This window comes from Nematostella vectensis, chromosome 3 (assembly GCF_932526225.1).
Source record: "Nematostella vectensis chromosome 3, jaNemVect1.1, whole genome shotgun sequence".
NCBI classification, from domain to species: domain Eukaryota; kingdom Metazoa; phylum Cnidaria; class Anthozoa; order Actiniaria; family Edwardsiidae; genus Nematostella; species Nematostella vectensis.
The window spans coordinates 2,728,702-2,756,323 of record NC_064036.1 but is presented as its reverse complement, the minus strand read 5'-3'; the positions used below and the strand labels follow the sequence as shown (position 1 = coordinate 2,756,323).

Here is a 27,622-nt window from a genome sequence, read left to right as displayed (position 1 = left end):
TACTATAATACAAACCGAGTGCTTGGGTTACCTGTGTTTGAATGTCATTTTATTTTTATGGAATATTTTCAATAAATCTAGAGATTTGTAATATTTTTGTAGTGTGTTGTTGATCTTGAAAACATGTTTATGCTCTATAAATTTCAATCAAGTCTCGATATTCTATAGCCCTCTCATTTGACTTCAAAATAAATAAATGTTGTTTACTTGTAATTTACATCAATAAATTAATGCTTTAAAATAAAATTATATTGTTAATACAATAGGACTTACATTGGGTGTTAAAATAAATATACCCCTAAGTGATAGCACATTGAGGGCAGTGAACCGAAATGTTTAAGAAATAACAATTTTAAAACACATTCTCAGCTTTACTTAATCTTATTTCGGTGCTAACTCTGATGTGGGGATAGTATTTGAAGATAGGACAATCAGCCCTGTCTACTTTCACGGAGCACACCTCAAGTCCACCCCACACCTGAAGAGATGATGCTCTTACCTTTCTTGCCCCAATCAGTGTTTACAATAAAAAACAATATTATATCCAAAGTAGGCAGTAAAATCTTTCAGGCATCCCAGTCAACCCTGTGCGCAGGGTCTAGTTTTTTTTTTCTCAATAACACACAAAAAAAGACGCGAGTAACCAGCTGACATTTTTATTATCTATCTGTGTTCATTTGAACATTTTCACATCAACTTTGCAAAGTTTTAGAAGTATAACACTATTTTACGGAATCTCTTTATTTTACAAGAGCTGGCAACTGCAACATGTTGATATGCGAAGTGTTGTCAAACTTTCTGTCCCCTTCAAACAAGTGCGTCTGCTACATGCTTTTCGTCCATTGGCTCTATATATTCAACTTAACAGCAAACAGAGACTTGGAAGGTGCCAGCCGCTGAAAACAAACAAATTTTCAATATCAAAGTCATATAAGTTCAGAAACGCGCTGACAAGCCGGCATATTTCTGGGGAACTTGTTTTTTTTTAGCCTTATTTCTTTTGTCCTACCCTTTTATCTATATATATTATATCCTTTTCTTCGCGTGTTGACAATGTGCATTCGTTCACTTACCGCCCGTCAGAAGCTTGCTAAGTGGGAGACTGGTGGCGAGTACTGAGATTGCTATAAGAAGCGTCCCGGTACACGCTATAAGAACAATCATAATCCCAGAATCCCCCTGCTTAGGCCTTTCAGTTGGCAAGAAGAAAAGAGAACTTTTCGGAGAACAAGAAAAAGCTGCTCTTGTCTGAGAGGTCGAGCTGCGAAAATGCGTCTGTTTTTGAAAAGGATTGATGAATGTTTATTTTACGCGCGTGATTGTACTCACAGGGCAGGTGGCAAGACACAGGTAGCCCATCACAGCCAGAGACTGGATACGGGTGTACACGTATATGCGAATTTTGCAGTTAACTTCTTCTAAAGAGAATGTTAACTTTTTGCAATAATGTTTCTCTAAAAAAAATTATGGCAAAATATAGAATCGTCCTATATACCAGGGTTTATTTTGCAATTATTTTTATGACATAACTGCTAAATCCAGCATACAAACTTATTCACTATATAGCGAGGTGATTTCCGAACGAAGGCGGCGGTATGAAAAATCATGACATGAAACGAGGCAGGAAAAAGATAATCGGATAATTTAAGAATGTATGATCATTTCATTTCCCGGAAAAGTCTAACCGCGGAAATGTTATTGCGCTTTTTCTGCCTTTTCAGCGCTGGTGAATTTATCGTGCAGTAGTTCATTGTATATGTATTGTATACATTGAAATAAATTTCAATGTATACAATGTTTTCTGCCTCGTGGTTGTTTGCGCATTTTACACAGGCCATTAAGGGCGCTAATTTTCAGGTGATTATTGAAAATCTTCAAGCTTTCTGGATTTCAGTGTGTTACAGATACGCAGGAAATATGGTACTGTTAATAAACAATAATTAACCTGGTAACTGATCTTGATAGAAATGATATCAAGAGTTCGTTTCCGGTGCCGGCGAGTAAGGGTTCGCGTTGTTTACAATGCAGATAACATTTGTCACTGCTCTTACTCATTGAACCGCTATTATATTCCTTTGACTCTGGCACGGAAACTATAAGCTGTTGCCAGCATTCATCCCTGTAGGGGGCATAAAGGCACACTTAACCACACCGGAAAAGAAACAAAGCTAAAGAAAGTTGGCTCTGAATTAAGTCGGTTCCTCTAGTCTATCGCTATCCTATAATCATAAAGAGAACCTCGAGTGTGGGAAAATATCGCGTGGGGACCTTACAAGTTTCGACAAAGTGATGCAGTGCTGCATTAGATTCATTCTGTAAGTATATCAATTCTACATCTTGCGTCATGAGTTGGCGTTAAGCGATGGCGCGTGTGTTGGTAATCTTTTAAAAAATTCGTCCCCGCGCGAAATCAGGACTCGCTATATACTGATTTTTACGTATATATACCTTTTGTTTTTTCCAGATGTATTTTTGGGGCAAGCTTTTTTACCCTTGTATTCGCTAAAGGTATGATTATCACCAATCGCCTCCTCATTAACCCTCAGCAAAGTTTAGCTAGTGTTATGTGATGCCGTGTTTATGTGTTGGTAGTCACGTCTCTTGGCTGGCTAAGTGACGTATTCTCGCTGTGGATTCAACAGCGTTCAACTTTGGTTTTTATCATATTCAACTTTGTAGCAAACATATGGCTACACTACAAAAAGATTAGATCTTTGAATGACGAGAAAAATGATAGACAAATCGCGTGGCGTTTACCTTGTGTTAAACCGTTATGCACTTCACAAGGCACATCAATTGAGCCCCAACTAGCGCTGACACAGTCTTATGGCCTAAGGTCGAGTTGGGGTCGAACAAAAAGCTGAGTCAGATCCGTGCTTATATCGAAACTGAAATAATCGATAATAATCATTTACTAGGGATGTATTCATGGATTTCTCGAAGTTGGAGGGGGGGGGGGGGGGGGGGGGAAGTGGGGGGGGGGGGGGACTCTCCAGAAAAGTAGACGGGGGTGATCGTTCTGTCTTTTAGGGTATAAAATTTCGACCAACTGCTATCCCTTAGGGGGTTTTGGAGATTTTTTCGATTCTCTTAGGGTGTAAAATTCGACCAAATGCTATTCCTTAGGGGGTGTAAGGATTAAAATGGAGAACCAAAACAGAGTCACAAAATATACCAACGTTTCGGACTTTTATTCAGTCCTTGGGTGTTAAACGGTGTTTTTCCGATTCTACCTCTACCGTTTTTGTCTTTCACGTCACAGATACGACGACTTCTGTACGACTTAGGGGTAAAAATTCCTTCGACCACACTCAATTTGCTATTCCTTAGGGTTAAAATTTGTTTTGCCGATTATCACCCCCGTCTGTTTTTATCGGAGTACCTCCCGGGGTTTGGGATTGGGGGGGAGGAGGGGGGAGATGATCCCATGGATGAGGATTATTTCTTTAATTCCTTTTAAAAAGATCGTAGAAAAGAAGACTGATGCAAGGGAGGAATGACCTGACAATTAAGTTTGTTGAGCTAGCATGAGACCATAAACTCAAGACGCCGACTACATCTCCCATCCTAAGATAACCAAATCTTCAATTAAGGGGGGTCGGGGGGGTCAGCATCCATTTCCCTTCCTCGCCAGTCCAGTCCTGGTAACTGCTTCCTGCTTGTCACCAGACTCCTGCCCTCGCCGTGCCGTTCTCGTCACGGGGCACAGCGGTTACATCGAATCCTCAGGCTTCCCGAAAAGCTACCCTTCGTGGCAGCGCTGCATATGGAAGATTCAGGTGAACTCTGGATTCCTAGTCCATCTACACTTTCATCCCGCTTTCCACGTGCCGCGCTCCCTAGAAGGGTGAGTGATATGTCGTGATGATGATGACGACTGATGATGATTATTGTGACAACGATGATGAAGATGATTAGATTGATGATAATAACGACGATGATGAGGGTGGCGATGATGATTGTAATGACAATGATGATTGAAGATGCAGATGCTTGTCCATTCGCAGGAAATGTCGCGAAAACTCTGTAGTCGTCAGCTCGCGTCGGCTATCGTTTCGTACCGCTGACCAAATGACACCAGGCGCACACTCTATAGCCTTCTGCGGAAAAACTCGGCCCAGTAACGTGTCTTCATACAGCCGGGAAGTCTGGGTACGATTCCAGTCAGACAAAACAAAAAAAGGCAAAGGATTCAGGATTTATTACACTGCAGCAGGTGTGTGTAGAAGAGGTCAATTAACCAAGTTACTAAGCAATCAACCTCTATCAAACAACCTTCTCAACTTGTTCCAAAAGTGACTTATTTTAAACATAGTAGCTATTTACCGGACAGTTGGGAAAGGTCCTCAATGGACTATATGCCCGACATTTTTCAATCTATTCAGATAACCCAAGTAAATTTTCGACCTAGTGAGTAAAAAGTATTCTATATTTGTTGAGAAAGGGCAAGCAAACCTGAATCTTTCAATGAATCTTTCCGTTGTCTTATAAAACCGCAATTTTAGTAGCACTATCTGTTCCAATAACACGTCTTTGCGCGTACTCCCGCTTTCCGGTCGCCCTGGGTCCGTGAGGATGGCAGGCCCGTAGCCAGGATTTTTGAAGATAGTTTTAGGGTTTATTATCATCCATAGGCTTTTCAAGGAAATTTTATATGGGGAATGTACCAACGCACTTTGTAATACCTGAAGCACTTCGTAATGAGATTGACACATTTTGTTATGACGCACTAATAAAACCATCTGAACCACTTTGTAATAAACTAGAATTTTCGTTTTATCAAAGCTTGCCTGGAAAGCACTTACCTCGATTTTGGGTGTATCTTATTTCTAAATCGCAATATTTTTCGATTCTGAAAGAAAATCAGAGTTAAAGAACTGGTAATATTTAACGTGAACTCCATTCAGTCTCTTCAAATCGAATGATTTTGGACGCAATATTTAGCCTTGAGACCCCTGCACTCGATGCCTGCGCCAAGAAAATTATGAACTCTAGAATCTGAAATACTCCTAAGAAAATCGAGGAGAGTACCTTACGAAAGGTTTATTCACAGTATTTTCTAATACCTAAGAACACAAAACATCTAAGATTGCGTGGATCTCAATGTAGCTTGCTTTTGTTGCCCTGGGCACAAAAGATGACATATGCACGTGCGTGACTGGACAAGGAAATACAAAAGGCTAAAGCCAGCAATGTAGACCTAAAGTGTGCTGCACATGATGACGGCATCACTACATTACTATAGCAACTAACCCATTCCCAAGAGACACAAGCGGCAAAAAGACCCCGATAATTTTCAGTCTATATCTCAGCGAGCTGTGCGTGGCGTAACCGACTAAGACAGGGCTGGGATCCTGGTTATTGCCTCCCCATTAATGCGCGGTCATCTCAGGTTACTTTGTGTTGTACATTTCGCTAGATAGCGGTGCTGGGGCTGAAATCTCCAGCCTAGCCGTAAAGCTTTAGCTGCCATACGGTGTTTATGCGCATGTCTGGAAGATGGTCTACTTTTTTCGCATTTTACCGGATATGGAAGAGGTTCGATTCTTGGCCATGTCCTCGAATTTTCTTTTTTTTTTCATTGTTTACTATTACTATCAGTACTTTTTATGGCGTTATCACTTTATCAAGTCGTCTTTACGTAGCAGTAATGATATTTCAGCGCATAGCTAGGATTTGCCCACGGGGCCGTGCCATGTACGTAATCACAAGCTTGAATTGATACAGCATAGGGTGCCCAAGTGTCAGGGTCTTAGTTAGGGCTAGCAGACTTATTACGAGGGTTTTTAAAGATTTTAGTTTTAGTGTTAATTACCATCCCTCGGCCTTTCAAGTAACGTAGTAGCTATATGCCCGACAGTTGTTATATTACCTTATTGTCTTTACCGACAGTGTCATTATAGCAAATAAAATTCACAAGTGTCACTTTGATAACGATTTTATAGTGTAAACAAACAAGGATAAACATTTCATTCCGACATCAAAGATCAATTCAGATTCGCTTGCCTTTTTTAACAAATGTAGAATACTTAGTAGATCGACACTAGGTTAACAATGTACTGGGTTATTTTAATAAATTGAAAACCGTCTTTTTTGCACTCGCCCCATTTTTCGGTCAAAATCTCGCTCATCTAACTCATTCTTCTTCCATTCCTCGGGGTTTCATTTCCTTCTAAGCCCACAGGTATCCCAAAACAGTAACGAAACCCATTAAATAAGATTTGATGGTGATTATCTTATCCTCGATTGTATTCAAAATTTTCCATAAACGCAACATAGCTTTTACACATTGAAAAAAAGGGATAGCAGACCGTTGTTCTCTTTTCACAGATATCAACGAATGTAAGAAACGTAATGGTGGCTGTGAAAGTAAATGTGTCAACACTCCTGGAAGCTACAAATGCGCATGTCAAGCAGGGTATAGACTGCTGAACGACGGAAGACATTGCACAAGTAGGTGCGCAACTTCTCTTTAAGATGGAAACAGCCTGCTGTTTAATCCAACAGCACAAATCTTAGTCGACTTAATGTAAGCATTTATAAATTACAGCTAGCAAGAGCTTGGTCCTTAAGCCTAAACTAGATTGATTATTTAGGTCTAAACTCTTTTTACCTTGACTGATTTTATTTATGAGTAGAACCTTTTTCGGGTGCATTTGGCATGCGCGCGCAGCACTTCAGCTTTTTCTTTTGATTTTGCGCGAATATCTTCACGTCAACAGCATTCTTCATATGATAACGATAGAAAAAACACCAAAGTTGTGGAGGTCACAAGCTACTGAACATATATATAACATATATATACTGAACATATATATAATAGAATCACGATTCGGCTGTGCAAAATCTTTGTCTTAAAAAAATTCTTTAGGGCTTTTTCTCACAATCGTATCTTCGCGCCCTAGGCCCAAGATACATTGCGCGCGTAGAATCACTAATCTGCCAGCTGATTAGTGAAGATCCTCAGATTGAGTGATTCTCAAAACAAAGGGAGTGCTCTTAGCCAATCAGAATCGACATAGTGAGTACAATGTGTAATAATAGTGTTTGGTACACCTCATAATCTATCTGTGTGTTCCCCAGAAATCCCACACGTGCCGGTTACGTTCACCAGGAGGCAGTACAAGGCGACTATCTACGCCCGGTCTCCGGTAGGGAGGCAACTCGTGCGTGTCCGAGCAACTACCGAGGCTGGTGGACATTCAATGGAGTACAGCATACTATCCGTCAATAGCCGCGGACAAGCGCGCAAGAGGGGCTTGTTTGCAATCGATACAAATACAGGTATGGTATCTAGGTATGATATTTTGTCAATTTAATCCACTCTTTATACAATTATGGGTTATATCTGGGGCATTCAAATTAATGAGTTGCGCCATCCACACGGCAAGCTGATCACACCTTAGTCACTGCGCCATCCACACGGCAAGCTGATCACACCTTAGTCACTGCGCCATCCACACGGCAAGCTGATCACACCTTGGTCACTGCGCCATCCACACGGCAAGCTGATCACAACATGGCCACTGCGCCATCCACACGGCAAGCTGATCACAACTTGGTCACTGCGCCATCCACACGGCAAGCTGATCACACTTTAGTCACTGCGCCATCCACACGGCAAGCTGATCACACCTTAGTCACTGCGCCATCCACACGGCAAGCTGATCACACCTTAGTCACTGCGCCATCCACACGGCAAGCTGATCACACCTTGGTCACTGCGCCATCCACACGGCAAGCTGATCACAACATGGCCACTGCGCCATCCACACGGCAAGCTGATCACAACTTGGTCACTGCGCCATCCACACAACAAGCTGATCACACTTTAGTCACTGCGCCATCCACACGGCAAGCTGATTACACCTTAGTCACTGCGCCATCCACACGGCAAGCTAATCACAACATGGACACTGCGCCATCCACACTGCAAGCTGATCACAACTTTGTCACTGCGCCATCCACGCGGCAAACTGATCACAATTTGGTCACTTCGCCATCCACACGGCAAGCTGATCACACCTTAGTCACTGCGCCATCCACACGGCAAGCTGATCACAACTTGGTCACTGCGCCATCCACACTGCAAGCTGATCACAACTTGGTCACTGCGCCATCCACACTGCACCATGCGATCCCATCACATTTCAATGTTCATTCCTTTTTCGTTTCTAGGGGCCATCACGCTCAGAAGGAGGCCAACCGCTGGTGTATACCGACTCCACGTGCAGGCTCGCCTAAATGACGTCAGCTACTCTCGGGCGTACGTTACAGTGCGCGTGCGCAAGAAAAAGTCGCAGCAACGCGGCTCCCGTTTCCGGTTCACAAAAAAACAATACTCGGTAATTGTTCCCGTGTCGATATTAAAAGGGCAGAAAATCTTGCAGCTGAAAATTTACAGACCGCGGAACCTACAGAACGCAACCATTCGGTATCGACTCGGCACGAGAACGGACTACTTTAAGCTTGATACCAAGACAGGAAAATTACTGATCGAGAGAAGTTTGCGTTCGCTCGGTAACCTCACGAAGGTTCTCCGAGTTCGAGCCGTAGTCCGAGGTCGGAGCTCACGAACAGCCGAAGCGACTGTGGCTATTTCCATTGTGCCACAATACATTGGAAACGATTTCGTAGAGTCTTCGTTGAAGGGAGTTAGTAAAGATATAGATGCGAGGGAACCTAAGAAAGGGGATCGATGGCGAGGCGGAAAGGGATCTGCCGAGTTCCGGCTGCATCGGATGTTCCGACAGGCTTCGCCGGAAGCTCGCCGCATCTCAAGTGCGGATCTGAAATTTAGCAAAGTGATCGAGAGGATCAAGCAAAACGTCGTGAATCGGGTGCTGGGTGAGTAGTGTGTAGTAGTGTGTAAATCATAGTTTGTCATAGAGATGTATGTATAACATAAGTTGTCATAGGGTATGTATGTATAACATAGTTTGCCGTAGGGTAAGTATGTATATCATAGTTTGCCGTAGGGTAAGTACATAAAACATAATTTGTCATAGGGTAAGTATGTATATCTTTGTTTGTCATAAAGATGTATGCATGGTATGTCTACGAGGTCCGCCGTGCGCTTTGCGTCTAGCGCTAAGTCATATCATAGACAAAAAAATGTTTGCATAGAATAGGTATATACTTGCTAAAACATCGATTTTATTATGTTTTACAGGTAACAGCTCTCGACCTCGATCCGATGTCTCCATAAGGTTAGGTCCCAGCTCCCTCGCATCTGCCTCTAAGCTAAGTGAGATCATTCGTGAATTGAATTGCACCCATCGGAAGGTGAACTGCTCAGACACCCGCTTTAATGCAAGGTGAGAGAAATAATCAGACTCGTGTTAAGCCAGCCCTAGCCTCCGCAGGCAACGCTTTTCTACTTCCTTACCGGAGCGGAATAGAAGATGGCACATCCTTCTCCTCCATTTGTCTCGCCACAGGGCTCCCGCGTCTTGCCCCCCCCCCCCCCCCACCTTTATGTCACGTTTGCTCATCACAGAGCTCCCGCGCATATAATTTCTATTCAATTAATTTTTTTTTAAATGGATAACTTTAAAGTTTTACTTCTTTATAAAGTTTTTGCTCCAATCCAATGAAAGAACGTTTCTGTTCTACCACACAGTCTTACAATATGAAATCCGTTAGCCGGTGAAATGAACGCAAAAATCATGTACTTCCGTTTGCCGTTCTTTCGTCCAGAAACGTGTTTGCTTCAGTTCCCAAAAGGATGTTGTTTTGCCCCTAGGTACCGTACCATGGATGGCACTTGCAACAACCTGGACAACCCCCTCTGGGGCTCAGCACCAGTTCCATTCTCCCGGATGTCGGACCCAGTCTACTACGACGACAACAGACTCTCCGACCCTGTGGGCTTCCCGGACCAGCCTTTTGCCCCCTCCCTCCCCTCCCCCCACTTTATTAGCAAAGAGTTCTTTATCCACAGCCGACGGGCCAAGCCGGGTGAGAGTGGGTATTCGCATATGCTGATGCAGTGGGGACAATTCTTGGATCATGATATCACGTTCACGGCGGAGAGCGAGGGAGCGCAAAAGTGCTTTTTACCCAAGTAAGATTTTAATCAGTAACTTCAAACGGTTGAACTTGAAAAAGAACTCATTCATCAGGATAGACTATGCAGAAGCATTCAACTATGTACCAGTCTTATTTATTTTATAGTACGTTACCAGTCCTTCCCGCCTTATATGCTTTGATTTGGCGCTTACATTGCATTAGCAGACCTCGAAATATTGGGGAGAGGGGGGGGGGGGGGGAGTAAGACACCAAACAGAGGCATTTAGAAAACCAGAGGGCACCGCTACGTCCCTACTGGTATATATATATATATTTTTTTATTCTGGCTCACCTCAACTTACATTGTATAGCTGTGACGGGTCATCCGAGGATTACGAGTCTCCGTGTTTTCCCATTATGTATCCTAACGGTGACGGCTGCACCATGTTTACCCGGTCAGCAGCAGCCTGTCAGAGTGACGACAAGAACGTCAGACCACGTGAGCAGCTAAACACAGTGACGTCATTCATCGACGGCTCTCAGATCTACGGGTCGTCTCTAGCCACCATGGTTAATCTGCGCAACTATATAAGTAAGTTATATTATAAGTAAGTTGCATTTTATGACTGGGCTACAACAGGTATCCCAGTAAAAAGAAGACCTCTAGAGCATTTAATGTTCATGATAAATCAAGTCAGTTCCAGCTGCGATATATTCTTTTGTGCCAAATACCTGTGAGCCTAGTCCCAGGCGGTTTACGCTGCTTTCTGTGGCTGATAATGGTTGAAAGGTCACGGGAAACTCGTCCCAGACCTCAAGCTGCCTCACGGTTGATATCCAAGGGCAGGGAACCCGGTAAAAATATCTTGGGCTAGGCTGCTATTCAACCATCTTTATTCATCTATTGTTATTCCAGGTAAAAAGGGCTATCTGCGCACGTCGAGCCCAGACCTCCTTCCCTATATCAAGACCACTCTGAAACCACCGCTAAACCTTTGCCAGATCTTTGGCGGATGCTTCGACGCGGGGGACTTCCGCGTGAACGAACAAGTTGCTCTCTCCTCCATGCACACCATGTGGGTGCGAGAGCATAACAGGATCGCCAGGCAGCTCTACGAGCTAAATCGCCACTGGGACGACAACACAATCTACCAGGAAGCCAGGAAGATCGTAGGTGCTGAACTACAGCATATTACCTACACCGAGTTTCTCCCTAAGATACTTGGTCCAGATGCCATACCTCAGTACACGGGCTACAGGAATGTGAACCCTACTATCATGAATGTCTTCGCGACCGCTGCGTTCCGATTCGGGCATAGCACCGTGCGACCATCGTTTTCCCGCCTTAATGCCAACTTTGATCCTATTGGACCTGATGTTCCGTTAATTGATGCTTTCTTTAATAATAAGCTCGTGCAGAGTACCGGCATTGAGCCGTTTTTGTTGGGTCTGCTGGCAAATTTCTCACAGGACGTGGATAGGGAGCTGGCGGCGGGGCTGACTAAACATTTGTTCCAGCAGCCGGAGTCGCAGCATGGGTTTGACCTCGCGGCGTTGAATATCCAGCGAGGTCGGGACCATGGGTTGCCAGGCTATGGCGTCTGGAGGCGCGAATGCAACCTTACGCACGCAGAAATTTTCGAGGAAACACGTGATGAGATCAGGGATCCAGTCACAAGGCAGATTCTGGATAGAGTCTATAACGGCTCGGTTGAGTTCGCTGACTTGTGGGTCAGCGGGCTTGCGGAAAACCCGGTCAAGGGTGCCTCGGTGGGCCCGACGTTTTTGTGTATACTGAGATCTCAGTTTCGAAGGCTACGGGATGGGGACAGGTTTTGGTACGAGAACAACGGCGTTTTCGGTAAAGAACAGCTGGAGGAGATTAAAAAGATCTCGCTGTCACGCGTGATGTGCGATAATCTGCCTGGGATAGTTTCAGTGCAAAGGGACGCGTTTCGCGCGCCATCCTCAAGTGATCTGCGCGTTGCGTGTGCGCGAATTTCTGGCATAGATTTGACAAAGTGGAAAGACAATGGAAGACCACCTGGAGTACCAGGTGAGATAAAATTCGTGTGAAAATCTCAAGTACGGGAGGGGGTAAAAAACTTTGCATGCTTTGCTATTTCTTCGAATCGTAAATTTTCGTTGGTGGTTAAGGACTACCACCAAGCATGGCCGTAGCAGGGGGAGGGGCGTTGGGGACACGCCCCGCCAAGCATGGCCGTAGCAGGAGGAGGGGCGTTGGGGACACGCCCCGCCAAGCATGGCCGTAGTAGGGGGAGGGGCGTTGGGGACACGCCCCTCCAAGCATGGCCGTAGCATGGGGAGGGGCGTTTGGGACATGCCCCGCCAAGCATGGCCGTAGTAGGGGGAGGGGCGTTGGGGACATGCCCCTGCAAGCATGGCCGTAGCATGGGGAGGGGCGTTTGGGACATGCCCCGCCAAGCATGGCCGTAGCAGGGGGAGGGGCGTTGGGACATGCCCCGCCAAGCATGGCCGTAGCAGGGGGAGGGGCGTTGGGACATGCCATGCCAAGCATGGCCGTAGCAGGGGGGAGGGGCGTTGGGGACATGCCCCGCCAAGCAGTATGTTTTATCTTTTGTTAAAATCCGATCCGAGTTTCGTGACGAGTTTCGTGACGATGTTGTTTTTGTTTTGTTTTTAATATTCAACACTCTGTACCGTACTGCATTAATGGATACTTTAGAAATAGAATTGAGCTGGTTTAGTTGCGGGATGGATTTAATTCACTGTGATTCAAGCGGATTGAATTTACTATTGAGATGAACATTCATTCGCATAATGTTTCATAGACTACGAAACCACGCGTCACGCATGTCGGATCAACGGGCTTCAAGGCAATTGGATGTCCCCAATATTCATAACGGTGCCACGATACTGTCAGACCTCCATCAACTTAACCAAACTGCGTGTACAATTCTGAAATGTAAGTATTTTATCTAAACGGTTTGTTTTTCTTACACATTCTACCTCACAAGATCCCACAGTCAGTCCTCCATCCTCGCGGAGATGGTCCGAGTGGTCCTACACGGTCCGGACAGTGACCGGTAGCTGGGCGGTGTCTCTTGGTAGTCCCCTTTGCCCCCAATCCGTTGTGGACATCCAGTGTGAGCTGGCAGATGGGTCACCGGTCGAGACGTCTGGACAAGTAGTCCATTGTCAGCCATTACTCGGTGTCTATTGCCGCAATAAAGAACAGAGAAGTGGAAAATGCAAGGACTTCCGGTTCCGGTTTGCCTGCTCTGATATCCCTAGACCAGGTAAAATGGAATTCCGTTGATGCCTCGAGTTTCTCTTAATGTGACTGAGGAACAGCCGGAAAGTCACAGAACTTGATTAATAGTGACATTCACATAAACTGGATTAATTTTAACCTTCTGCCTAATACTTTACAGTGCCTTCTCAGCCCTCGGTACCGTCAATACAAGATGTTCCAGATGAACCGTCCTTGAGGTGTAGTGGTAAGTGTAAGCACAATTATATAAATCATGCAAACTGACGACAACATCCTTACCTACATGCCTTGGGACATGATCCTCAACATAGTCACTGATGTTGCACCAAGTCATACTCGCTTATTGCGGATCTAGGGTGGGCCCGGCTCCGCCCTCTCCCTCCCCCCTCCCCCTCACCCATTTTCAGGTTATTGAAAATAACGAGAAATATAATGAAATCCACGGAAGAATAATAAATCCTACCCCCCCCCCTTTCTTGAAACACTTGATTCGGACCCCTTTTTTTTGGATCTCTTGGGTCCGCCCTTGGCTTACCTGAAATACCAATACTCATAATTTGAACCGGGTATCCATACCAGGACGACAGGTGCCTTGAGGGGAAATGTGGTAGGGTGGCGTGGACTGGTTCTGTGCTCGTAGATTTCTTATGACGTTACCTTACTAATGGCTCCCTACCTATCAAACCTGGTTCCAGAGCGCTATCCCACGGACTTCACCATCGCCTTCGAAGCCACGGGTAGCGTCACCATCAACCGCCCATACGCGAACACCCCTCACAGCGAGTACCTGTTCGCCGGTAAGCACTCCGGGGAGGAAACGAACCGCTTCCTGGTGAAATTCGACACCAGGAAGATCCCTCGCAGTGCGACCGTGCACTCGGCGTCGCTTTTCCTGTATTTGGTAGACGCCAGGCTGAGCGCGGGGGTCAACCAGGAAGAGATTCCGTCTAATAACCTAGAGGTATACCAAGTAACAAGTACCGATTGGTACTCGGATAATACGACGTCAGTCATTCCCTGGCATGAAAACTACTTGGGTGTGGGCAGTGACGTCGATGCCAGGTAAGAAGTAGGCTTGTGTAATGTGGCAAGGTTCAGGGACCAGGAGGCTGTTGTTTAAGACTCTTATACGCTGGAACATGTTAGGCATCATTATCGTGGAATTGTATTCTTTTATTCATTCGGACGTTTATATGGAGGTAGGATCATTTTCACTAATAGAAGATTGTGGGAAATTATTTTCCTGCTGCGCTTGACATGCTTTCTGTGCATAATCATATAGACCACTCGTCCTCACCAACATGTTGATGTTGATGATGATGATGATGATGATGATGATGATGATGATCATGATGATCATGATGATGATGGTGTATGTTTGCAGGTTGGCTGTTAGTGCTCCCCTGTACCTCGCACGCAGGAGTAAATGGATTTCTCTAGATGTCGCACACGCTGTAAGAAACTGGCAATTTCGGCTCCCCGATCTGCCAAACTATGGGCTCATGATAAAAACGAGAAAAGAAACAAATGCTAACGCTGTTTACAGAATCGCTTCTGCTAATAACAGGATTGCTGTTGCGAGGCCAACGCTTATCGTGTGTCTAACTGTTCATCCATGGTGATGTAGGTAGGTAGGTAGTCGGGTGCTAAGGGTAAGGATTTTGGTTCCGTGATAAGGAAAGGGTAGATGCCTTGTGTCATCGGCCATGGATGGTGATGTAGGTAGGAAGTAGGGGTTAGGGCGCGGTCCCGTGATAAGGAAAGGGAAGATGCAATGTGTTCTCAGCCATGGATGGTGATGTAGGTAGGAAGTAGGGGTTAGGGCGCGGTCCCGTGATAAGGAAAGGGTAGATGCAATGTGTTCTCAGCCATGGATGGTGATGTAGGTAGGAAGTAGGGGTTAGGGCGCGGTCCCGTGATAAGGAAAGGGTAGATGCAATATGTTTTTTCAGCCATGGATGGTGATGTAGGTAGGAAGTAGGGGTTAGGGCGCGGTCCCGTGATAAGGAAAGGGTAGATGCAATGTGTTCTCAGCCATGGATGGTGATGTAGGTAGGAAGTAGGGGTTAGGGCGCGGTCCCGTTATAAGGAAAGGGAAGATGCAATGTGTTCTCAGCCATGGATGGTGATGTAGGTAGGAAGTAGGGGTTAGGGCGCGGTCCCGTGATAAGGAAAGGGTAGATGCAATGTGTTCTCAGCCAAGGATGGTGATGTAGGTAGGAAGTGGGGGTTAGGGCGCGGTCCCGTTATAAGGAAAGGGTAGGTGCAATGTGTTCTCAGCCATGGATGGTGATGTAGGTAGGGAGTGTGGGTTAGGGTGTGGCCCTGTGAAAGGGAAGGGGTAGATGCCTTGTGTCATCGCCCATGGATTTTGATGAATGCAGGTTGGTGTGATATTAGGGGTAAGGGTGTAGCGCTGTCGTATGTCGGAGTATAGCATTGAGATCTCTCCAAGGGGTTCCTCCTTAGTCCTTTTCCAAATCCTTCATCATCATGTCGTAGGTTTATTTTTACGTATACAAACGGGTGTTTGTTTATTTATAAATATATTCCCAAGGACTCGGCTAAGAAACGAGTTATATACTCAACATGCTGGGCGCCTTGCTAGAATATGCGTCGTAATTTTTTTTACTAAATAATACTGCCATGAAACTGTAAACCTGTAAATACTTTCATTCAAACTGTATGCTTCAAAAATGTAGAAAGAAGAATAAAGGAGATACGTATTTACAGTATGATACAACTTATGTGATAGTATTTACAAAGCAGGGAGGATATAATCGGGAATGTAGATTCCTTCAGTGACGGACACAGGATATCAAAGTGTAATCATTGGCCTGTCCTTATCTTTGTAACTTGAAAAATGCCATTTGAAATAACCTGACAGTCTGAATTATCTAATTTTCAGTCTGCTGTCGTTATCATAATGTTTTCAGTTGGTTGCTCATTTCCTCTTTCTTTCGATTTTTACGTCATGTTTCTCAGTGTGCTGTCGTTATCATATGTTTTCATAATGTTGGTTGCTCATTTCCAATTCATTTCGCATGTGCGAGTCTTGTTTCTCAGTCTGCTGGTGTTATTATAATCTTAACAGTTGGTCTTCTTCCATTTTTCTTACTTCTGGGTCTTCTCTCTTGTGGTTGCAGTTGTTTCTCGATCTCAGCCTGGGTCTCTTCCTCCTCAGTTTCGTCCCTTCGTGAGATCAGTTTTCCAGCAGAGTCTCGTATGGGTCCTTTGTGACCAGTTTTCGGTTTATCGGATTCCTTATCATCTGGTGCAACACGCCCTGCTCTGAACCTCAACGCCGCCGTCACTTTATTCTTGGTGAACTTTGTGAGTTTGATAAGCCGAGGGATCTGCTGTGTAATGCCGTGTTCGTGGGCATCGGCGCCAAGCAACTCCTCACGCAGAGTCAGTCGCAATCCAAACACCAAGTCAATTACTTTAAACTGCAAAGCCACCGTAACCACAGTCCATGCAGAAATCACAACACAGGCGAGAAGCTGGATTCCAAGGATCTTTACGTGTCCGCCTTTGAACGCACCGTAAGTATTGGAAAAGGTGTTCTCAAGTCTGTCTATCTCGACAAACATCCCGACTGCGATCATACCCCATATGGATCCACCCGCGTGTATCGGGATGGCCCCCACGGGATCGTCGATGCAGTAGCGCTCTAGTAGACGCCAGCCACATATAGCGATGGCAGCGCCGATGAAGCCAATGAGCAGGCTTTCTCCAGGCCGCACTACGCCGCAGATGGCCGTGATGCTTACCAGACTCCCTAGTATACCAGACATGAAGAGAGGGATGTCAAGCCTTTAAAAAAGAGAAAAGAAGAATTAAGGGAGCTCCTGAGATATTTCACCTCCTGAGAAAGTCCACACCAAGAAACCAGACCATGCTGAACTCAAACACTGTAGTTAGATAAAACCTACACACTTCTTTCAACTGCGATTTTCCGCTTAACGTAATTGCTCGAATAAGCGCCTCCCCAAATAAGTAAATAGTTAATGGTTTCAAGCGTAGGTTTTAAAAGTATTCTATCCCAGCTGCCATTCTGCTTACGGACTATGATGAGTTATGGGTAGAAGTAAGTCCGCAGGCTAGAAGACAGAAGGTCTACCATTGAATAAGGGGCTGGGGAGGGAGGGGTGTAAATGTGCCTGGCGCGCAAACATCTGTTTGCGCGCCAGGCACATTTACATATACTTATAAACCATTCTGATCCACAAACGTCCGCCACTGCGTGTTAGTAAACGAACTGGTTATATGGTCATTGTTCTACTAGGTTAAACAGTAGCGGTTATGCATGATTGCACTTGGGATAGCATGATAGAATATTTTACATACAATATTTTCGTACTATATACTAAACGTACTTTTTCAAAATAATGTAGCTGTAGAGAGTGGCAAACACCCCGCCCCCACACGAGGCATTCAGCGTGCATACCGCTGACCGAGACGCTAGTTTCCACTTGCCACCGCTGACCCCAAATGTGCTGCCGCAGTTGAAGCCGAGCCAACCCCACCACAGCATGAACATTCCTTGCACACAGAGCACAAACATGACCTTGATGGTGGGTCACAGTTTATATATAGCAGAGCATGGGAGAGGGGGGGGGGGGGTTCCTTGCACACAGAGCACAAACATGACCTTGATGGTGGATCACAGTTTATATATAGCAGAGCATGGGAGAGGGGGGGGGGGGGGTTCCTTGCACACAGAGCACAAACATGACCTTGATGGTGGGTCACAGTTTATATATAGCAGAGCATGGGAGAGGGGGGGGGGGCATGAACATTCCTTGCACACAGAGCACAAACATTACCTTGATGGTGGATCACAGTTTATATATAGCAGAGCATGGGAGAGAGGGGGGGGCATGAACATTCCTTGCACACAGAGCACAAACATGACCTTGATGGTGGGTCACAGTTTATATATAGCAGAGCATGGGAGAGAGGGGGGGGGCATGAACATTCCTTGCACACAGAGCATGAACATTACCTTGATGGTGGATCACAGTTTATATATAGCAGAGCATGGGAGAGGGGGGGCACGATACAGAAAGATTAAGAAAATACTGGAGGTACAGACTCGCTCCTACTGGTCATTTCCTTATAAATTTTGAAAATGTTGAGGAGGGAGGATCCAGTCCTGGAACTCTTTCCTAAATACATTATTGTTCACCCCAAGCCACAAGCGAAAGAGCCGCCAATGGAATTGGGTCTGTAAGAAAGTGATTGATACTGAGACGATATTTCTCTATACTTTTAGTTACTGGTGTTCTCATACTTTACCTAGTAGCACATTAGTAGGAGAAGCCATGTCATGTTTCCATTCGTCTTTATTCTTGCGTCCACTAAATCTACCAGACCGCGGCTTCAACATCAAAGTTGCGACAAGACCCGCGACCCCTCCCACAAGATGCACGGGGCTGGCACCCCCCATGTCAACCACACCCATATCTTTCAGCCACCCTTTTTCACCCCACACCCAGTGCGCCGGGAAACAATAGGTCAAGGTGTTAGTAAAAGCGAACACCGTGTATGCCTTGAGGTTCATTCGCTCGGCCACTGCCCCAGACACGATGGTGGTTGCAGTTGTTGCAAACGACGCTTGGAAAAGATATAGGGAAAAGATTTCGCCCATGTCGTTTTCGTCGGCGTCGGTGAAGAATCGGCCGAATCCAGAAAAGGCATTGGTGTGCTTCGGGTCTTTTCCGAAGGTGAACGCGAAGCCAAACATCCAGAACCCCAGTCCGCCAAAGATGACGTCCAGAGCGTTCTTCACCATGATGTTGGCTTCGTTTTTCCGCGAAACCATTCCTGGAAACATACATAGTTCCTTTCAGTTCTTAGCAACAAATCAATATAGAGTAATATCTTGGCTGCGGGTTATCGAAAAGCGCCCCAGAAAAACTCCCGAAAAAGCCGTTCTATTGGACGTAGCGCTCCGCCAAAAAAAGTGAGATTGTGGAGAGCAAGGAAATGGGAACTCGCAAGCTCGGCTCCAAAAGTCTGCTCGCTATCGCCTTTTTTTGCGCAACTAGGCTCGCCTGTTCTAGCTCGGCTAACTAAGCTGGGCTTCTCCGTCTTTCACGCAACCAACTCTTGTTGAGCAGAATAAGTAATAACCAGCGTATAAAACATTTTTATTAGGTTTATTTTATGCACAAACCGCACAAGAATCTGGCAAACATTTTGTTTAATGCGTGTAGAAAGTGCTGATATTTAACATTTATATAAAAGCCCTGGATAGTTTGAGTAATTTTGGCTCTTTGTGCAAGGGCGTCGAATTCAGTTATATGCTGTTATAATGTGGTATTTTTACCCTAAGTATATGCTCGTCCAGTGTACTTTGCGGGTGTATGGGGTGACCTTTGGGGACGCCCGTAAAGTACGCTGGATGTTCGAGCTAGTATCCTCAGTAGCTCGAACCTTCCTCAAATACTAAAAACTCTTCTTGTTCAACCTGTTTTGTTGGTTGTTATACTTTGTCACGGTAGAACTGTTTTCGATAGCGTAAAGGGCTGCTCACAAGTATAGTTGCGTTTTTTTATTCATCCTTGAAAATCATTAAGATATTACTTGCTACGTGATCCACGATACGACGCGGGCGAGAAAAGATAAATGATGATTGACCCCCAAGGGGTTTGGTGATCGGTCAGTTTTTCAGAATATTGTTATAAACACGTCAATAAAAAAAAACCCTATGAATCTTGCCATTCAAGCGCAGTTTAAATGCAGATTAGAAAAGAAAGCGTTGACTTATCCGGATAATTGTTTTTTTGACATAATATTTCAAAACGCAAATCAAAAACTTTAAGAATATATAACCCGACAAGAACCCGTTGCGCAAATTTTACCAAGGGGCTCGATGTATTAATAAGAAAACGCATGACTGCTATTTTTTAGCCATCTATCTTAGTTCTAAATTGATTCCTTATAGGTTCACCCGCTAGTCCATGTTGCTGTTTGGCGTTTCCATGGCGACATATTATGCATGTGCCTGCTCTATGCCACCCTCGTCCACCTGTCGAGGGCTTCATATGTGACTAGGAGGATACTTGGTTTTATTTTATTAAAAAGAAGATATTTGCGCTTCTTAAAGAGGAGGCTTTTCAAGGTATTCGTTGAAATGTTTTTTTTTTCTGAGGACATTTTTTGTTTACCACGAAATTTCATCTTCCACGAAGTTTGTTTGGCGGATGAAAATCTACAGCTTTGACTTTAACCGAAATGCTTTTCGCTACGCAAACATTTCCAGAATTTTAAAAAATTGACGGCTTCGATGGAAATTCGCGTTTTGCTTTTCATGGGAAAACACTGTCTCACCTAAAATATACAAAGAAGTGCCAATTGATTAAAAAAAAATTCAGCTGTTTTTCAATGCAGCATAAAGAATAACTATAGGCGATCTGTTACAGGAGTAAAAAACGCTTTTCAGTGAGTTGTCTCAGTAGTCGCAAACGTTGTTCTACATAATTGACAGTATTGTAGTAACTAGGATGTATATCTGGTGTTTAACAACTGGCAAATGTCACAGACTTGAGATGGTTCAACTCTCGATTTACATACCCGACTCGACCAGTCCGAATCCGGAGATCATAGTGAAAATGATGAAAGCGCTTGTCAAGATCCATACAGCATCACCAGGCCCTTGCATCACACGGCTTTCACGAAGTGTTGCTTGCGTCGTAGAAGAAGCTGTCGCATTTGTGAAATTCATTGAGACTCAGCTACTAGTGTCCATTTGAAGACGGCTGTTTCAAAGCCAAGGATCATTCAGGAGTCGAGACTCGAATGTGTTTTTGCCATACTATCGATGAGGTTGGATAATATTGACAGAAGCGGAACTCGTTTTGCCTTAATAAGAAGTTGGGTGAAAATGAGCTTTGTGTCATATATGCATTCATTATGAATTTCTATTTGAATATTATTATTAGAACTTAACAATAGCCCTGTCTTGGTGATTCTCGCATCCAACGGATTGGCTATTAAGTAATACATGGGATATCAGCACAATCCGAAGACTGAGTTTACTGCATTATACACAAGCTACATATAAAAGCTATTTAAAAAGGCCCTCTTTCCACACCATTTGCCGATACTGCGTGCGATTCATAATTTTTGTGATTTTGTGATGATAGTAGAATATTTGTTTCACTTTCTTCAAGCCCAGTTAAGTAACGTGTGCTAATCGCCTAATTGACAACAGTCACGCAGTATCAGGCATTGAATAAAAAGGTGGTAGTAAAAAAATATACAAAATTCAAAATGAAGTTAGATATAATCGTTCTATTCTTTTTACAGACTTGGAAATGTCAGGTAACCCGGGGCCCATGCCCCTGGACCCCATATACACGACAGGTCTCCCTTGTTTATTATGTATTTCATAAAACTACAAATTATAGCTATATAATTGCTATTACAAGTCACAGTAACTTGTATCCTTGAAGCAAATGTGTTGTGCAAAATATCGCAAAATTGTTTGATATTTTATGTCGCTATTACACGTAAGAATACGTTGCAGGGTCTTTGACTAGAAACAAGTGAGTAGCTAAAGGTGGGGTAGGAAGGTCTCTTATTCCCTCAACTCCCGCCTTTCTCGACTGAAAAAAAAAAACCCTGTGTTACTCTAAGCAAAGTTTAGCCGGAATTTACTTTTGACATTCCTATAACTCTACTGCAGGGGCGGGTACAGGGGGAGTGATTGGGTGGATATCCATCCCCCTTTGAGTAAGAAAAAAAAACATTGAAAAGTCACTTTGTTTGAAGAAAATAAATGTCCGAGGGACGGGAGGTAATGTCCATGTGCCTTAGCCTGCTTGACTTTGCTGAAGCGACAAATCCAATTCAGCTTGAAGTTTTGTTAGATCTATGTGACCTACCAAGAACCACTGGATCAGTTATAAGCCGTCTATCCGGCCATTGTCCACGCCCCATTTTGAAATCCTGGATACGCCCCTGTACTGGGTTACTTTAAAGCAATGTCTTTTGATGTCATCATAATCATGACATCATCCGTTGATTGTCTTAATTGTTATTTTACACAATAATGTAAGGTCTTTGACTTTGACTATTTGATATTTTGGAAGCAGTGCTTTCTGCAAAGTAACCCTTTTAAGAAGTTCAAAATACTCGAGATGATCACCTTGAATGCTCGTTTGTAGTCCCTGTTGCAGCCAGCATAGATGAACACGTTGATGCAATGATTAGCATAGATCATGCAAATAGTGATCTTGATCACGGGGGACGGGGCAGATGGGCCGCCAACCATCTCAATTAAGTCAATCAAAATGATTGGCACCACCAGAACGATAAACATCCCCACAAGTATCGCTACCATTCTGGCCGCTTTCTGCTGCTTGTAGCTCCGTTTGATGGCTGCGTTCTTTTCTTGGTTCATCGTTGAAATGGCAGAATTCTCGGTGAAGGTGCTCTCATGGGGCGTGGAGAGGCCTTTTTGCAGGCATTGTTCTTGCACGTGAATACGCCGAGAATGCCTCAGGCTTGCGCGTAAGATAAACCCATACAGGCATATTACCGTAGTGATGGGAATAAAGTGGACTATGATGAACAATGTCGTGATGTACTGTCGAGTTAAAAATGATGGAAATCTGCACAACGCTTGCTCAGTTGCTGGTACAATTCCGCCCCAGCCTAGAGAAGGGAGAAGACCAAGAATCACAGTGCACGTCCAGCCCCCAGCGATAGTCACAAAGATAGTGTTGGGTGTTACAGCGCTGTAATAGAAATACGGGAAAAGTATAGCCACGAAACGCTCAATACTGATGAATAGAATGGTAATGTTGGAAGTGCTGCCGAAGATGGTAGAAATAGGGATGGAAATTTGGCAAAGTAGGGTGATATTGCTTGTTGCCAAGAGCAATTCTGCGATGCGAAGGGGGATGGATATCATTCCTTGTAAACTATCCGTGATTGCAAGGTTCGCCAGGAGGTAGTTACTGGGAGTTTGAAGACAGCGGTTCCTAGCTATCGCCGCCAGAACAAGCAGATTCCCAAACGTTGCAAAAACACAGATGAGAAAATAAAAACACGCAAATAACACTGTTTCCATAGAGCTCAGTGCTGCTGAAGTATTAGTGCCGTTGAGGAAAATATTTCCATAGTTTGTCTCCGTAGCATTCAGTGTTACTGGAGCGTCAGTGAGAGAAACGTTTCCATATCCCGTCAAACTACTCATTCTCCGGTAAAATTCTCCTCTGTGAAGGGTTCTGTTTGATCTCAGGAAAACTCTCTAATGGACTTCTATATCAGAATAGCGTTATTGAGTCTCAAACGTCGTTAGACCGTCTCACAAGGTGTTCCCTGGGGGCGAAAGCACAATCAAGTTATCATTGGGTGGTTTGTTTGCAGGCACTCCCAGTTTTCCTTTTAATATTTTCACGAATTATCAACTACCCAGCTTGAATTCTTTCTTGGATGTTTCAATTTAAGTCTAAAATGATGATTTACGCTCTAATGAATAATCTATTCTCTGCTTTTTGCAACAGGAACAATAGATAAGGTTTTATAGCTTTAGTTTAACAAGATGACGAAGAAAATAATATGAACCTGCAACAAAGATAAGAACATACCATGATAATAATGATGATGTTTTTGTTAAGATCCTGACTTGAACCCTCTTAAAAGCGATGGCTATTCCACAGTTAATCTGTTCTTTATCGGATAGTCATCTCTCCTTGAACCCAAGAAATGTCGCAATAAAGGTTTGTCACTTCGAATGTACATTTACAAGCTCCTTGATTTGAACTCTGTTATCGGGTAATTGTAGTGTGTTAAGAACACGCTTGAGGCGACTATTTCAGACTATTTCTCAGGCTACCCTCTCAAGATCTGACAGAGCTTCATTTGCGTGAGGTAGCAGATGGAAATGGTAAGGGTTAAAATCGTAATATGATGTTTTAATTGAGTTGGCCCTGCAGGTGCAATGGGGATGTCCTTGTCAAACTGAGCTGTCAAATCCTCAAGGCCACACGCTGATAACCTGTAATTAAATGAGAAAAAAGTCATTCACCCTCCTACGTTAACATAACACAGGCCCGTACCAAGGATTTTTCTTGCGGGGGGGGGGGGGGGGGGGGGGTGCGAAATCCGAAAAAGTGGACCTATTTTTTCCTGGGGGAAGGGGGACGGGGAGGGAGTTCTCTGATAGAAATCTAACAACCTCTGTAAGAACAAAAAGGGATTGATTAATGCCTTTGCAATATCCCCAATGGAAGTTTGTTGTCGGATTTGACTGCATACCAGAGTGATCTAGCTTATGATTTTTAGTTTTATCTACAAATAGCACGTCTATTTGCTCCATCTTTTCCGCATGTTTAAAAAAAAATATTTTTTTAAATTAAAATTAAAACAAAACACGTAATACCAAGATATGATGTCACTAATTATATTGTATTGATTATCATGAGAATCGTTTGGTTCAATCTTGTTGAAATATTCATTCTGATCCTGTTGAGAAGCAACTAAATAACTCAAACGGCAGCATGTTTTGTGACAAAGCCGTTTTTTAAAACGCTTAAAACCTTGAAAGCGTCTAAAGGCACTTTTCCCCCGAGGGGCGGTAACTAAAATGTCTTATTTATGACGTCTTTTCAGTCTTCAGTTTGTTTTACTTCAGTTTACTTAGACGTAAAGCTGCTTGCCAGCGCGAGTCATGGCTATAAGTGGTCTAAGAGGTTTTCTTTGAATAGTCTGCTTCGTTTTTCTTCTTCTTACGAATGGCCGAGGAAAGCAAAGGCGCTGAGTCGTGAGCGTAGGGTTGTGAGCTGTACTTGTATAGAAAGCACTAGGAACAAATTAATTTTTTATTGCCATTATGAATTTTAAAAAGTGACAAATCAATTTCTCAGCAGGAGCATCACGGCCGAGCGAGAATCGATGTACAGTGAAACAAAAAAAAGTGCCATCAGGGATATAGCTCCCCAGAAATTTTAGGGTGCGCACGGAAAAAAATGCCTTCCACTTAGAGTGCAACACTATTTTTTTTTTCTTTCCCCAAAAGTAATTTAATTTATTTTATCTATATATGAAAAAAGCTGCCATCATCAGCTACTTTTGGCTGAACAGGCACATTATTTGTGGCACTGGGAACAACGAACTATTTATTTTTATTATCCTGAAAGTCCAAAATTGGCAATCAGTCTCCACGATAGTCAGATAAAACTCTCACCGCTATAAAATTAAAATAAATGTGCCTTATGGCATACTTATTGCTACCAAATACAAGCTCATTGAGCATCGTAAAACAGAGCACACGAAAGTGAAAAGATGACGAGAAGAAATCCGCCAAATAATGTACCGAAAAGGACACGAAAAACAACCGAGCACAAATAGACTCAACTCGATCACATAGGACAAGCGATTAGGGTTGAAGACAGGTAAAGGAAGAAGATGGTCCATCTTATCTACTATTGTTTTTGTTTTACAGAATATGCATCAAAACAGTATTGAATGATTCGTGGTATTTAGTTCAAAGCTAGTTCAAGTAGTGTCGACGAATAAAACAATTCCACTCACTAATATACTAAAAGTCCCTCGTAAAGACATGATACGCCAAACTCTTTTAATGCGGCGGTCGCTTGAGTAGCTGTTGGGTCTGAAGAGCGAGGTATTAATAAGACTCTTTTATTCTTTAAAAGATTCGTGGATTGCGACTGTTTTTACCAAAGTCATTATCAGTTAGGACAACAAAACCTTGTTTGTTGTAAACCACAATTTACACCCTCAGTGTAGTGCCCTAATTACACTTTTGCAGTTGAAGTTTTGTGGTTGTATAAAAAATTAATCCATATTGACTTTCTAATGTCTTTTGTTTATGCAGAGTTTGAGGTCCATTACCTCATGCGTGGCTAGCTGTATCTCGTCAGTCTGTCCGCTCTAGCTGATAAACTGACTTTTTTTCCTTTCTTTGGACTAAAAGCAAAATGCGTCTTTGCAAGGGGTAGAAGCTGGTGCGTTCGGCATTATCACAACTATCGCGTGGGGGGCTTTGGGAGCCAGATATGCGAAATCAAACAAGAGACGTGATAACGTGTTTTTCAACTCGGAGAAATAACAGAAAAAAAACTTTGCCTCGATATTAATTGACGAATAAAAATCGCTTAAAATGGCACAATTCTATATACCTCTATTGCAATGACAGATGCTTCCCTTAATAATTGATTTTCGCTGTTTTCATTACTACACGGAGGATAGAGTTCAAAATGTTAGGAACATCCGCGCGTAGAGAATTCCCCTTGCACGACTTAGTGTATAAATATTAAAATGTTTACTAGACGAATTAAAATAGAAAGTAGAGAATGTAAAATTGATCTCGTTATTTATTACTATAAAAATAAACGTTTACCCACATTGAAAAATACTATTTATACTGCGATTTCGCCTGTAGTGTTATTTCTTTTCCCGCCAAAAGAGAACGATAGATCTTACGTTTTCTTATACCAAAGATATATTATGATGTTTTTTTGTTTCGGACTTGGTATTACCTTAACTTCTGGGCCGCTGTTCAATCCAGTTAGTTTTTTGTGCTCGGTTTGTTTGTGTGACTTTTTACAGGTGAAACAGCAGCTGCCTCGTATCTCCCTCTATACTCCGCCTATCTCCAAAACACGGTTTCTTTTGCCATTATGCTGATTGAATTTTCTATTCAAATAAATTATTTAGTGATATCGTTATCTGAGGCCCGTGTAAACCAGCAAACGTCAAATGTGTCGCACTTAAAGAATAAAATTTCACGTTTAAATTAAAGTCTGTCTACGACTCGTCATTTTGCCGATCGGATTTCTGATACGGGATGGCGGCGATTTCCACTTAAAACGTTGAAAAACGTTAGGTTTTACGTCGACTGGGGTCATAAATCATCGGCCATCCCTTGCCGCTGCAATCATTTGAGTGCACTTAATGAAAAAGCATTTGACGAAAGTGCGCGCTAGTAATAAAATAGTATTTAAGTGATCGTTATGTCCTCTTGCACGGTGTCACCGGATGTCTTAGAAGAGTGGACTTTTCGTTGCCGAAAAAGCACCCAGCTTTCCCCACGTAAACAAAGTGCGCAAAAGAAGTCAAATAATGCCAACAAATAATGCTTTAAATAGCACGTGACCTTGCGAGGAGTCGAGGACTTTAGAAAAAGGGAAGGGGGAGGGGGGTTAAAATAAGAACTTATTTACAAGCTAATCTTTACCAACCTTGTCACTCCATCTAGCTCTGTTTTGGGAAAAAAAATTAATGAATACCTTGTTGCAAAAGCCATGCGCGTCTTGCTTGGGTTTTCGAAAAGAAAATAATAAATAATAAAAAAATACAACATTAATGCGGAAATAC

The 27,622-nt window shown here is 43.5% G+C and overlaps 3 protein-coding genes and 1 long non-coding RNA gene across 6 annotated transcripts; 1 reads left to right on the top strand and 3 right to left on the bottom strand.

The window, feature by feature from the left end:
• Window positions 1–640: 640 nt before the first annotated feature.
• On the bottom strand, window positions 641–1,986 carry LOC116619081. The gene is made up of 2 exons (XR_004296508.2): window positions 1,074–1,986; window positions 641–896 (listed from the first exon to the last, which is right to left on the bottom strand). It is a non-coding gene; the product is annotated as an uncharacterized LOC116619081 (long non-coding RNA).
• Window positions 1,987–1,999: 13 nt separating this feature from the next.
• On the top strand, window positions 2,000–15,189 carry LOC5513851 (peroxidasin). Of its 3 annotated transcripts, XR_007307298.1 has the most exons (16): window positions 2,000–2,315; window positions 2,465–2,508; window positions 3,670–3,847; window positions 4,008–4,216; window positions 6,331–6,453; window positions 7,084–7,284; window positions 8,179–8,847; window positions 9,173–9,317; window positions 9,746–10,066; window positions 10,383–10,603; window positions 10,928–12,067; window positions 13,011–13,292; window positions 13,428–13,493; window positions 13,963–14,329; window positions 14,652–14,954; window positions 15,037–15,189. XR_007307298.1 is itself a non-coding variant. In XM_032383404.2 (15 exons), the coding sequence occupies exons 1-15, from the start codon at window positions 2,290–2,292 to the stop codon at window positions 14,887–14,889; spliced, it is 4,230 nt and encodes a 1,409-aa protein (XP_032239295.2). In that variant the 5' UTR covers window positions 2,000–2,289; the 3' UTR covers window positions 14,890–15,189. The 3 variants fall into 3 exon arrangements, 2 of the variants coding, with proteins under 2 accessions (XP_032239295.2, XP_048581153.1); XM_032383404.2 differs by having other exon boundaries at window positions 14,652–15,189; XM_048725196.1 differs by lacking the exons at window positions 2,000–2,315; window positions 2,465–2,508; window positions 3,670–3,847; window positions 4,008–4,216 and having other exon boundaries at window positions 6,328–6,457; window positions 14,652–15,189.
• Window positions 15,190–15,751: 562 nt separating this feature from the next.
• On the bottom strand, window positions 15,752–22,084 carry LOC116619080 (putative ammonium transporter 3). The gene is made up of 4 exons (XM_032383407.2): window positions 20,849–22,084; window positions 18,569–19,096; window positions 17,647–17,812; window positions 15,752–17,083 (listed from the first exon to the last, which is right to left on the bottom strand). The coding sequence occupies exons 1-4, from the start codon at window positions 20,997–20,999 to the stop codon at window positions 16,330–16,332; spliced, it is 1,599 nt and encodes a 532-aa protein (XP_032239298.2). The 5' UTR covers window positions 21,000–22,084; the 3' UTR covers window positions 15,752–16,329.
• A 250-nt stretch (window positions 22,085–22,334) lies between these two features.
• Window positions 22,335–27,248, bottom strand: LOC5513847 (alpha-1B adrenergic receptor). The gene is made up of 3 exons (XM_032383408.2): window positions 26,785–27,248; window positions 23,872–24,281; window positions 22,335–23,602 (listed from the first exon to the last, which is right to left on the bottom strand). Exon 3 carries the CDS (start codon window positions 23,475–23,477, stop codon window positions 22,350–22,352), a length of 1,128 nt encoding a protein of 375 aa, XP_032239299.2. The 5' UTR covers window positions 23,478–23,602; window positions 23,872–24,281; window positions 26,785–27,248; the 3' UTR covers window positions 22,335–22,349.
• Between the last annotated feature and the right edge of the window lie 374 nt (window positions 27,249–27,622).